The sequence below is a fragment of the Lissotriton helveticus genome, chromosome 7, assembly GCF_964261635.1.
Source record: "Lissotriton helveticus chromosome 7, aLisHel1.1, whole genome shotgun sequence".
Lineage (NCBI taxonomy): Eukaryota > Metazoa > Chordata > Amphibia > Caudata > Salamandridae > Lissotriton > Lissotriton helveticus.
Window position 1 is genome coordinate 102,205,527 of NC_136068.1, and position 12,600 is coordinate 102,218,126.

General features: G+C 42.0%; 1 protein-coding gene across 7 annotated transcripts in view; it reads left to right on the forward strand.

Moving 5' to 3' along the window:
* The first annotated feature begins 398 nt into the window (after positions 1 to 398).
* DIDO1 (death inducer-obliterator 1) overlaps positions 399 to 12,600 on the forward strand; it is a 337,891-nt gene continuing 325,689 nt past the window's right edge. Inside the window, exons 1-2 of one of the 7 annotated variants that reach the window (XM_078651619.1) lie at positions 408 to 553; positions 11,504 to 11,688. In XM_078651619.1, coding sequence (XP_078507745.1) covers positions 11,521 to 11,688 — 168 coding nt within the window. In that variant the 5' untranslated portion in view covers positions 408 to 553; positions 11,504 to 11,520. Of the gene's footprint in view, positions 554 to 690; positions 711 to 969; positions 991 to 11,503; positions 11,689 to 12,600 lie in introns of those variants that run through there. The other 6 variants (XM_078651620.1, XM_078651618.1, XM_078651617.1 and 3 more) reach the window with 6 other exon arrangements.

The following is a 12,600-nucleotide window of genomic DNA, read 5'->3' on the forward strand; positions in this document are numbered from 1 at the left end:
GCATAGGGGCCTTTTACCTACAAACAGCCATCAAAAAGTAAAGTATAATGAAATCTCTTTTAACAAAAATAATAAAGATTTGAACGACCACTGAGTACAAATGAGTTTTTGTACGTAAAACGTTAGCACAATTGTACATAAAATAGTTTGAAGAATAAGCATTAATTTCTAGTTTAAAGGTTTTTTCCCAAAACGTGCCATGCTTAAATGGGCAAGCTTGTATTTCTGCTTCACTGAATTTCATTCATTTTTAGACGAAGATACCTATAACATTGATCAAAACCAACACTGGCTTTCATTGCAAGATGGCTGTGGCACATACAAGTCTCGCTCTATCTGCACCACTTGACAGACCCTGCTACCGCCTCTTCCCTAGCGTCTGTTGCTTCACCGCGCCTATTGCGTACGGTGGCGTCATGACGTACGCGTGGCGATGCACGTTGAGCGCGAGGCAGCCGGGGTGCTCTGCGGAGCTGCTGCCCTTCTGAAATCCAGCTAACGGCCCACTGATCTCTGCGCGGTTTCAGACACGTCCGAGCTGGACACGGAGTAGGTAAGAGCTCGGGTGCAGCTATGTGACCTCGGCGGTGTCACACAGGTTGACCGGGAGAGGGAGTCAGGGGCCCGGACATCTCACGGAAGATGGCGGCCGAAGCGATAAAATGGCGACCGGAGTGCCCGGTAGAAAAACTTAAGGTGTGGTTGGTCAGGTGAGGCTGAGGGATTTGATTGCCTCTGGACGCTGGGATACCGAATCACTTACTCAGATTTTTCTGCTTTATGGAGGTGCCAAAGGCTCGTTGAAGGCGCGTCGGTGAGGGGGCGGTTGGGTGGGGCGCCTTGTCGCTCGTCCGCCTCTGTGACGTAGCAATGGCCCGCGGGACTCCATGGAGACCGGGCTCTGGAAAGTAAACAGCCCGATGGGCCCGGAGCGGCGGTAGGGTTGAGCCGCATGGAGCACTGGCGGCTGAAATCGCTGGGTAACGACAGGTGAGTGGATCGCCTTCGGTTGTGCTAGTGGTTTATACATCATACGTTGGGGTTGAGACCCCAATGGATCTGTCTATCGTAGGCTTTTGTTGGCGAGGGATAGGGAACCCGTGGCGTAAAACTTAGATGTGGTCCAGGGAAATTGATCTGGTTGGATTTACGTCACGTGTCCCTAAGGACGTCAGATCTTAGTCGATACGGGCGAAACTGTAGGATTGTGTTGTAGGAAGATATAGCTGGCGTGATTTCTGTAGTTAATTCGATGGGTCGTGTTGGGATGGGGTGAATCTGGTGCCGTCCGCAGAAGGAGGAAGATGGGATGCATTCTGTTTGGTCTGTCGGGAGGAGGACGATCGATCGGCTGGGCCTGTTGGAAGAGGAGGTGAACATTAAGGATCTGGTATAGCCTTTTGGATGGGGATGATCTTGTAGTGTCTGGTATTGCATGGGTGGATCTGTTGAAGGGGTGGAACTCGTGAGGTCTCTTGAAGGACTTGGAGTTGACGGAAGAGGTTGCATCTGACGGTTTTGGAGGAGGAGATGATGGACCCACAAGGTCCTTTTTGTGGGGGGGGGGTCGTCTATGTAATTTGATGGTAGTTGATTTAGACGGTTTAGTATCTTTGTGAAAGGCTAAGGCAGGTGTTAATGTAAGAATAGAGGAGTCTGTCTTGTTCTTTAGTGTTCTTAACGTGGGGTACGTTACTGAACTGGTTTAAAGGCTGTCGTGTTGAACCGTGTCTTGATAAATTATTAACCTGTTCATCCAGCTGTCCATGCTGAACTCGCGCATATTAAAATGCAGTGCCCCGCCCCTAATACTGATCAATTTAAATTTCGAAAGACCATGTTTGAGTACTCTGAGCTATCGAAATTGACTCCATCTTTAAGGATCTGCGTGTATGCATATAAGTGATTGCATTTATAAAGTGCTTGCCAATACTGGCGTGGCCAATGAGAATTAGTGGTAAATTAGTATTGGGCAATATGAAATTAATCTGGGCGGTGGACGTGTGATTCTGTTAGTTTAATTGAAAAGGGTAGTAGATGGTAAGATCTAGAACTTTTTATTTTGAGATCATAGCAGTATGAGGAGGTTTTGAATGAGCAGAGGAGAAATGGGGGAAAGAATACAAGTGGATTAGGGAGAAAGATGAGGTACCAGTTGAGTCTTGGGGATACACGAGGGAAGGGTTTAGAAAGGCTTGTTTGGGAGATCTGACTAGTAAGAGGTTCAAGATAATGCAAGGATGGGTAGAGGAGGGGAGAGTCTAAAAGGATTCTTTTGGGTGTCAGAGTGGCGGTAGAGGATGTGTGTGTATATATAGATAGATAGTGTCAGCATTTGTTGCAGGTTGTCCCACCTTGCAACTAACTCCCTCTTTATCCCCTCTTACTCCTGGAGTCAGAGCAGTGCTTTCTGGTGAAATTGTATACATGGTTAATTAAGTTGTGTACATTTTATTAATTGCTTTTGCAAATTGAGCCATTTATTTTTGTTAATTGCACTCGCACACTAATGGCTTTCCAAATGTCAGGGTTTTATTGCCATTGCGTTGGCCAACTAAGTGTCTTCTATTCATTTGCATATCGTCGGTAAAGTGATTTTTTTTCACACTGTTTTTTTCAGTGATGTTAATCTGTGTAGGCAAGTGGTCTGGCCTTTGTCGTTTGATGTAACAGTTTTCTCCTTTAGCAATGTGAAATCGGTAAGTTTCTTTAGTAAGTTAATGGACTCATTAATACAAAGCAACATAATTTGCGGATATCACCGTGGTGTTATTAGTGGCTTGTTCCCTCTGTGTGAATTGATGTCCCAAGTCCTTGATGCTGTTTTAGCGATACATAAAACCATAATGTGGTGGTCTTGGTAGGTGGTAGATTTGAAAATGGATTTACTCTAAAGCAAGTCAAAATTTGCTCAAATGGCCCAGGTTTTAATGAATCTATTACACTTGGTAGGGATTCTTTGAAACAGATTTTGCCATCTTAGTCAGGTTTATTCGACCTGTGGCAAGATTCCATCCTTGGAATCCTGATCCTTTAGAAGAGGTCATACAGCTGATGCAGCATTGTGTACCAGAGAGATACAATTAGGCTTTAGAGGTCACTTGGGATCTGAATTCAAGGAGATTGTGTCCTGTCTTGGAGCAGAGTAGATACTCAATTATATTTGTTTTATAGTCTTGTATCGCTTGTTATAGCGAGGCACAATACTTAACTGGCACCATCTTGGAGGACTTAACATCCTGGGCCATTGGCACGTTTTATCATCCCGCTAAATCAGTGTATTCTGTAAACAAATGGGAACCACAACCATTACAATTACCAAAAGCTGAAGCTTGGGTGTCTACTTGTCCCTGCTCTGTTTAACTTCTTCCTGACTCACCGGACATTAAGACTGGGCAGCTGCAACTCACACTCCCAGAAGCTGGGTGGAATGGTTGTCTCTAGTCTCCTCTATCACCGTGATTTTGTGTTAATAAGTTGCACTCCAGTCAGACTACAGCACCTCTTTGATGTTACGCCTGCCTGTTTGGCAGGAAATGACCTGAAGAAAACCTAAACAATGTCGGTAAAGAACATGAAAAGAAGAGATCCAGGCTGATATTTGGCTAACCAACGTCTGGAGTCAGAAACGGAATATAATATATTTAGAGGTCATCATAGAAAAACCAGATCATTTCAATCACAGACAGAAACTGCGGAGGAAAGGGAGTGCTCTAGTTCTAGCATTTAAAAAAATCTGAGTAAGAATGTGGCGTGTTCAACTGTTACTTCCTGCTCCTGGTAATACAAGCAAAAATCATACCAACAATAACTTATGGAAGTGAGCCTTTGTGGGGAAGAGATGCACCTGTTGCAGGTTTTTTTGTTTGTTTGCAGTTACTACGCAGAAATACTACAACCCTGCTTCCATGTGGGGCTCACCGGCGCAGCTAAGAAAAAATGTAAGGTGTTGTTTAGACATACCTTTGCGCTACACCAAACGCCCTGGAAGCGCAGTTCAGCTAGGATCTGCTGCCGCTTGTGCAGGACTGGGAGAGAAGATCTGCAGTATTTAATATGTAGCTGCAAGAAGTTAATAAACGATCGAAGAACAATGCAACGGCCACTCTTTAATCAAGGAGGAATCTGAACTAACAGGCAAGCGGTTATTGGCATGCTGCGCTCCTAAGGATCTCCAACTAAATTGCTGTTTTGTGAGGTTCTTCAACAAGGTAGAAAGGAAATTAGCAGCGGCAATTCGCAATCCAGATGCGTAATTAGGAACCTGCTGAACACTAGCATAAATGAAAGCCGGACGAATGTCAATGTCTGAACACCGGGAACTGCAGGAAAGGGCATCCAGAAAGGGTCTGACATGTGGGAAAATCTAGAGTGGCCGAATAAGATTGTTCCTCCGAACTAATAGTATGCACTTGTAAGGGGTGATTATTTTTGCATCTGTGCCAGATGTACGAGAAGAGGCCTAAATTAGACTATACCTCTGAATTGAAAATGCACTCTTTACGAAGGACTGTTACTATTGCAAGTTGGCCAGGTGGATATATTCTGAAATGCAAATAACTATGGGCTAGATGTATCAAAAGGGTTTGCCCATTCTGTGTCTATGGGGAAATGTGTTGATACATATGGGGCTAAGGCAGAGCTGAGTTTGGAATTGTCTTTTTAATAGTTTGCTACTCTGCACACAGGATATCCTAAGCCATACAGTAACGCTAAGTGTTCCTTTAGGAACATCTTATTTGTATATTTGGAGGTAGAACACTTTAATCCTGCCAATAATGGCCACTTTCTTGACTTTTGTATTGTGTAAATAAATGGTTTTAGATTACTAGAATTTTAATATGGTTTTAATGATTTAGAGGTTTTACTTAACCTTGCAAAAAATAACTTTAAACTTGTATTGTACAAGGGTATTTTTTTCTGTAACATAGTTTTTGTTTTTACTACGTGTATATGAGGCATATAACTCAACTTGCTCAGCCATGTTCGTTGGAGAATTTCCAGAGTTGGCGTTAGAACCCAGATGCACTGACATTAGTTTAGTCACTGGACGGCATCACTTATTTTGCGTTTTATTAATCAAGCACTGTTCTGACGGGTGCTTCCTTGGGTAAAATTGCATAATTAGCGTTGATTTAAGTCTGCTGCCATATTTGAAATGTGGAACTAGAGGGCATCCCATCTAGCCTCCTTGCTCCGGGTAGTCGCCTGTCCTTTGCAAGGATTACCTTTTGGTAATTGGATAGCATGGTACGAAGCTGTATTGTACCAGTGGGAAGGCCTCAGTTGTAAATTGTATCTTGATCTCTTCCCTACACTGTTTCCCTAAAGAGCCCCCAGTTGCAATTATGCTCCCTATCCGAGGGCAGTTAGTCATTGTTTTAAGTAATGAATGATTTAATAAACATGATAACCAATAGCGGATTCATGTACCACACCACTTAAACAGGGGCATTTAAGACATACTATTGGACTAATATGCTTTTATTCATTGCTTTGTTGTTTGATGTCACAGCCTTCTTCGGTCAATCCACATTCCTCTTAAAAGCACCTTTTGGCTTTTTCAACCAACCGGTACTGACCCCCTCAATCCATTCACTAACAAGGCCCTACCCTCTGTGTTACAGTGTGCACTCTGATGCTCTTGTTGAAGCCATGGGGCACAACAAAAGAACCTAGATACATTTTGGATCCATAGATGGTAGATCTATCTTGTGGAGAGAAAAAAATGATGCATGTAGAAAGCTTGCAACAAAGTTGGGAGAGGAATAATCCTTTGAGTGATATATCTCTGGTCACTATAACAGACAAGCCTTTGCAGTCATTTTTATGTTTTGGTCGCAAAATGAGGTGATTTCGCAAGTCAACCTCGACATCGTAGACCAGACAGTTCACAAGTTGTATTCTCGTGTGTGATGGTCTTCCGTGGTTTGGAAGTAAAGCATGCTTCACCGACCAGCCTGTCCACCTTTTCTGATGACCGTAGTTCTGTTGAACCCCATAACCTCCTGACCTTGTCACAAAGTCTACAAGACACTGTGTCCTGGTGTAAAAGCTGCCTTTCCATGTCTTGGTGATTTTTACCACTTTTCCTTCTTGTTTGACTAACTGTCCGTGACTGAGAGGCGACTTAGTTGTGATAGTGTTGCAAAATTACATAGTTGTATTTCTGGCTTTTTATCAGTCTGCATACACCTTTGCTACAATGCAACACCTTCTTGTAACTTTGCATATTTATGTTAATTTGTGGTGGTCAGACTGAAAATAATCTTTAATAGTACAGAGTTTTGTGTATTTCCCCACCACATTAATTTTCTTGGCTTTACTGAGAGCTTTAACTGTGTCCACAGACGTGTATATAATATAAAAAGAAGCATTTGTAATGCAATAGGTCTCACATTTCAGAAACTTTAGTAAATGCGAGACCTATTGCATTAAAAATGCTTGTTTTTAAAAGTTCCCATGCATCGATTTAACTTTGATGTCGGCCGCGTCCCTTTCCTTAGACAAGCTGCGTCTAAATAAAGGGGCGTAGCGCCACTAAAGTGAAAGAGCGGTATGGGGCGCGCCGCAGGTTCACTTTATAGTGGCTGCTCCGGTTACTTTAGACGTGGCTCGTCTAAGGAAAGGTATGCGGCTGCCATGAAAGTGAGTGCGGCATTTGCGCCACAAATAAACCAAAGATACAAAACCACTACTGTATGAGCGTGCTATAAAAAATGAACACTTGCTGGTGAGTGTGCCCAATAGCAGGCAGGAGAAAAACTTGTAAGCAAATAGTGCTCGGAGGCTGTAATTAAAGCCCACTGAGTAACAACACTTGTAACTGGGGTGTCCTCATGGGAGGTTACAAAATGAGACAGTGGTACTAAGGGGGGACTACTAAGTCTATTGACCAATGAAAAGCCAGTTTCCAAAGGACAATGACACACGCCAATTAAGATGTGGGTGGAGTTTCAATCCCATACCCGAATACAGCATGCCTCCCAGCGCATGCGCTTCCCAGGCACAATCTAAAAAGGGTCCATACGTAGTTGCAATTGTTCAGCCTACTTAATCCATTGGTTTACTCGGCTGTCATCCACATTTGGTTCTGCTCACCACAGCATACAGCACGAGGTGACGTGTCAATCTACTCCAGCCTTTTGCTCTCCTGCACTGCGGGTAACAGTATTTACCAGTTTACTTATGCACTGCCTAGGAAAAATACTTACTTTCTGTTGGATTATACCATACCACTGCTTTTTTTCTTCATTCTTTTTCGGTTACATTTTTATTGGCATTTCGCATGGTATCAAACATTTTACGTTTATTATATCAGTTTTCGTGTACATTGTTTACAAACTTCTGAGGTTTGTTTCTATATCTCGATCCTGTATATTTTTTAGATTCCTTTATGAAATGACACATGCTGTTTGTACCATCCTAACAAAGAATAAAAATTCAAACATTCCCCTCACCCTCCCCTTTGTTGTGAAAATTCGAGCGGAATAAAACACAGCTTCCTTTCCATATTAATCTTTTTCGTTCTTAATACTTTATTTCTCAGTCTTTTGTTTACTGTTTTCGGGGTAGAGTACATTACAGCCAATAATACATTTTCTTTGTACCAGTAAGTTATATTCTGTTGTGCTGTGAATTAAAACTAAGAAGGGTTTAAAACTGACGTGTTTTATTAAAAAAAAAAATGCAATGGTTATTTTTAATGTAGATTTTTTTAATTTCAATTTGTATTGCCAATATGTGGCAGATAAATTTAGGCAACAAAAATATTCCTTTCAATTTAGTGTCGTATGCTCCCTATAAAAAAATAACCATAACACTAGCTTGCCAGTGCCTTCTTTATTAACTTTCCCAATGCTTGTTCTTTCTTTGGTGGAGGTTTGATAAGTTAGACGTGGCTAGTAAGCCGAGCATTGCAAAGACAATGTGTCTGGCTCTTTTTTTAGTAAACTTAGGCCATTTGCAAAAAATGTAAACCGGGTTTAATTGAGCAGTCAAGACACACTGGTCCTTCTACTCTACTGGTTGTGTGCATGTAATGGGTCGTAATGTTGTCACTTAGTACATGAGGGAAGTGGTTTGACCCATTGCACCGTGCAGTATGCTCTAGTAGGAAGAAGCAAAATTGGCATCACACTTAACAAGCAAATAAATTGACCGAATACTTGCGTGAGCATGTATGTATATTTTAGTATGACTTGTTGAGAAACCTGATAATGTCGAGGCTGCTACTGTTTTATATAGCTGATTCAAACTTTTAGAAAATGAATTCATACAATTATTTGACAAGTTGCAGTATTACTTGCTTTGAAAAGAAAAATGCAAATCCAAGACAACAGAGGGTATAAACAAATTATTTTATGAATTTAGTGTCATTCATAATTACCCTGTATTCAACGTATATATTAGACATTAAGCATATTTTACAAAACGGCGCATCAGACTAAGGTGATCGTGATATTGAGTGCAGTGATCTATCGTGCAGTGGTGACATAAAACCAGTGACTTATATACAAGTGAAGGGAGGGGGTAAAATGTTGGCCAAAGCGGATTCAATAGGAGATATTCCTCTGTGCCACTACAGTTGGCGATTTCTATGGAATACTCTCTGTTGGTCCAAGGGTTTCTTTGTCGACGTTTCGACCCTAGTGACTGTTCGATTCGCGGGTCAGAGCGGGTCTTCATCAGGACGGGGGGGGGTTGAGGGGGTGATGTCGCTGTTGAGTTAATTAATATGGCGTCGGGTACGGATTAGCATTATCTGTGAGTCAAGGAGAAGGATTTCTCATGATGCTAGACTCGCCTCTGGGGACCCAGGGGTGGGGGGCGCAGCCAGACTTGACTTCCACCGGATCTCAAGGATTCCAGTGGGGAGGATCTGAGCAAACCTATAGGGAAGTATCAATTCATGATCTATATCTGCTAACACGGCGCTATATTTAAGTTAACGTTCATGTTAACCCTTAGTCTTGCGCTCGATTGAGTCAATACGTGCCCTCAGGGAATTTCTAAAGCGCTCATCTGAGTGCCCAACAACATTACTTCAAGGCGTACATATCTGCTACCGCGGCGCTATATTAATTGGCAAGTTAAGTCCATGTTAACCCTTTGCCCTGTGCTCGAATGGGTCAATACTTGCCCTCTGTGAAATGCCCTCATAACGAATTAGACAGTTAAACTGGCAGAGGACATGTCATGCGATCACGAAGGAAAGACGCCGTTTACACAAGTCTCTCTGCCGCACAGGCTCTCACCTTTCGTGATGTAGTGTAAGCTACTGCGATTAGTTTCCTTCTCGTTTGTGACAGTGACAAGTGACAGACCGTATCCTACAAATGTGTAGTTGTGGGCGTAGGTTACATATAGAACAATGCTTTTTTTCCTTTCATTACCATCCAAAGTCAATATTTCCTTCCAATCCATAGCTTTGTAAACAAGCATTGGCATAGCCAATAGTTCTTGCCTTTGGGACCTTATAAGTGTTTAGTTATCCAGAACAATATCCATGGTGCAACAACATCAACTGTTACATGTCTAAACACTTATAAGGTCCCAAAGGCGAGACCTATTGGATATGCCAATGTTTGTGTTGCTTCGCTTCTCGTGGGGTAGCTTTGTATTGGAGTTTGGGGGAGTTTGATGCTTGTGTGGCCCAATATGGAGCATGCCAACATTGTTAATTCCCCGGTGTAGTCTCAAGGTGGCGTTCCTCCTTGTGCACAGGGCGCACTTTAGGAAATGAGACTGCTTTGCCTTTGCTCCCCTTCCATCTTACAGGCATTGGCACGGAGGCCACAGATACTTTCAGCACACTCATTGAGTGTGTGCCACACACACAGTGTGCACGTCCATGGAGTGATATGTACTTGACCTCTTACCACCGGATACACGAAAGAAGACATTAAAGAAAAGAACATTTATCTGATCCAATAAAGGGAGCCTTTCTAATTTGCTAATAATGCCTTTGGAGTGTCCTTGTCCACTTAAACTAGTTTCTTGACTTCTGTTTGGGTTCTAATACTGGCTGTATTGTCTCTTTAGTCTTGTATCCAATCAGCCAAATAGCATGTATGCCCTCTTACCTCGCAACACAATTACAAGAGGTTTTTTTCTTTGTCAAACATTGCATCCCTGAATTTTAGCAGGGGAAATTCCTGGTTGATGAAAGGATTTGTAGATGTTTATGCAGAAATCACCAACTTGTAATTGGTGCTATGTCTCTGAGCTGATCAATTCTGAACTTTACAGCTTCTGCTTTCATCAGGTATAACAGACATCACACCTTCCTCTGGGGCCTTATATTGCATCACACAAAGTGCCTTGGAATAGTTCAGTTTAAGCTAATTTTATGTATTACAATCGTCTATATTTTGCTATCCCTAATGAGGCCTTTTTGTGTGCAACACTCACGAATACCATTGCAGCACAACCCCTCCCTTTATTGTCAGTGCTTGTATCATTTTGCAACTTCTCTTGCTAGTTGGTGAACTAGTCCCTCTTCTGGTTGCTGCTATGAGAATGTAAGCACACAGTGTGTTTACGTGGGTATCCTACTTGGCTGCGCCTTCGTGGCTGCTTTTACAGTTCATGTGTGCAGGTTGTGCCTGATTACTTCGTCAGTGTTTTATCTTGCGGGGCGGGGGAGTTAAAAGCATTAACATAAGGACACAAATATTATCGTAATTGCAGATGATGCCCTTTCCTGGTCCTTGATGTGGGACGGTAATCCGGCAGCCAAAAGGTTTGTGCTGAAGGGGTCGGGCCTACTTGTCTCAAGGACAAAATAAACATGAAAACTTGTTGTCCTTGACCCCAAACAATATGTACTGGGCGTCGAGCTATAGGAGTTTCACACCCCTGTTTAGAAAAAGATGACAAGTTAAGTCCATGTTTTATACTTTCCAACTATGAAACTGAAGGCATGTACCATCGTCAGAAATCGATAACAAATATACAGTGTGTGTGTATGTGTGTGTGTGTATATATATATGTATATATATATATATATATATATATATATATATATATATATATAGTGCTTGATCACTGCACCCAACAAAGTTGAAAAGGACGACAACATAATTTCATATTTGATTGTAATAAAGAAAGCATAACACGTTGACTTATGGGGCACTTTCATTGGTTTACTGTCCTGCTCTCACCGTGTTTCATGGGTGCCCTTTGCCTGCGTTTTGTAGTTCCCGTTCAAGCTGAAGCTTGTCATGTTAGTTCTGGTGCACTCTGCCGCAAAAGGAGTGATTAAGGTGGCTGGCAGGCTTCAGAAAATAATTATTTACGTAATGTGTTTCTTTGAGCCTAAACATGTACCTAACCACCATACACCACCGCAGTTTTAATAACCTCTAAAAGCGATCTAATTGGGATTAATGTGGAGAGACAGTAAGATGTTTGGGTGGTTGCACAAGATCTCCCTTAATGTAGCATGTTTAAACAGTCTTGCGGGTAGCAATTACCTGATTCTCGCTCTTCCTTCTGGCAGATTTGTTATAGAATTGCATGATGTGTGATGACTTGGACATTCTGAACAGAGAGCTTGACAGATTATTGCACAGCAACATCGCAGAAGGAAAGCATTTAAAAAATGAATCTGAACAGCCACCAGCCTCTGATTCCTGGGACCTGAGCATTATTTCAGGCAGTGAAGTCCAGTGCCAAATAGTGCAGGTACATACTTTTATTGTGTAAAGTTCTAGGGATTTTTAACATGGCTTCAGATATTGTAACATTTAATAGGTGATGGCTTCATAAATGCATTTGTGTTTTCATGTAACAAAGGCTAGTGTGACTTTAACCCTGCAACGTTTTGCCTTTCATTCAGCTGTGAAAGTATGTTTGACTCATCAAAACTGGAGTCACTTCTAGTTTTGCTTGATCCAAAACGTTTAAAAAGACTTGGGACTGATATTTTAAAAATATTTTAATTTCAGAATGTTTTTTTAATTTTTTTGCATTGTTCTCCGCTTCGGAGTTCATGTTAGAATACTGTAGGTCCTTAGTAGATACAGCCTATCTGTAACAATAGGTGTGCTTAAGTCAGAGGGTTCATTAAGATCTTGGAAATGTTTGTTTCCTCAGTCTTTTAGTCTTCCAAACATTGAGTTCCACCTTCAAATCTTGGAACTACTGCTGTGTCGCAGGAATGAAGTCTGCTCTGTTGGGTGACATTTTTCCGATAAAAAAGATAATGCAATTGTTTTAAATTTGAAAAATAGCATTTGAGACCTCAGAGAACAGATTCCCTGCAGCATCTCAACAAAAAAACAATGTAATAAACATTCATGAGTAGATGAGTAATGGAACGTTTTGGGTCTCATTCCTAATTTCCACAAGCTCTGTCTGCCTCCCTTTTTAGGTCTCGCCTGAGCAAGCGCATGCGCTGCTCTGCAGGGCTTTTAGTATGGGCTTTTGAGCTGTGAACACACGCTTGTGCGCTTTTTTAATTAGCCTGCAATTGGCCTGTGCAAGCGTTTTTTTTTCACACAGCACGCAATTCGTTCAAGGCGGGTGATTGTCCCGCCTTGTTTGTTCCGTGGCCTATGGTCCTCATGAGCGAACATTAATGCCATCCGTTTCCAA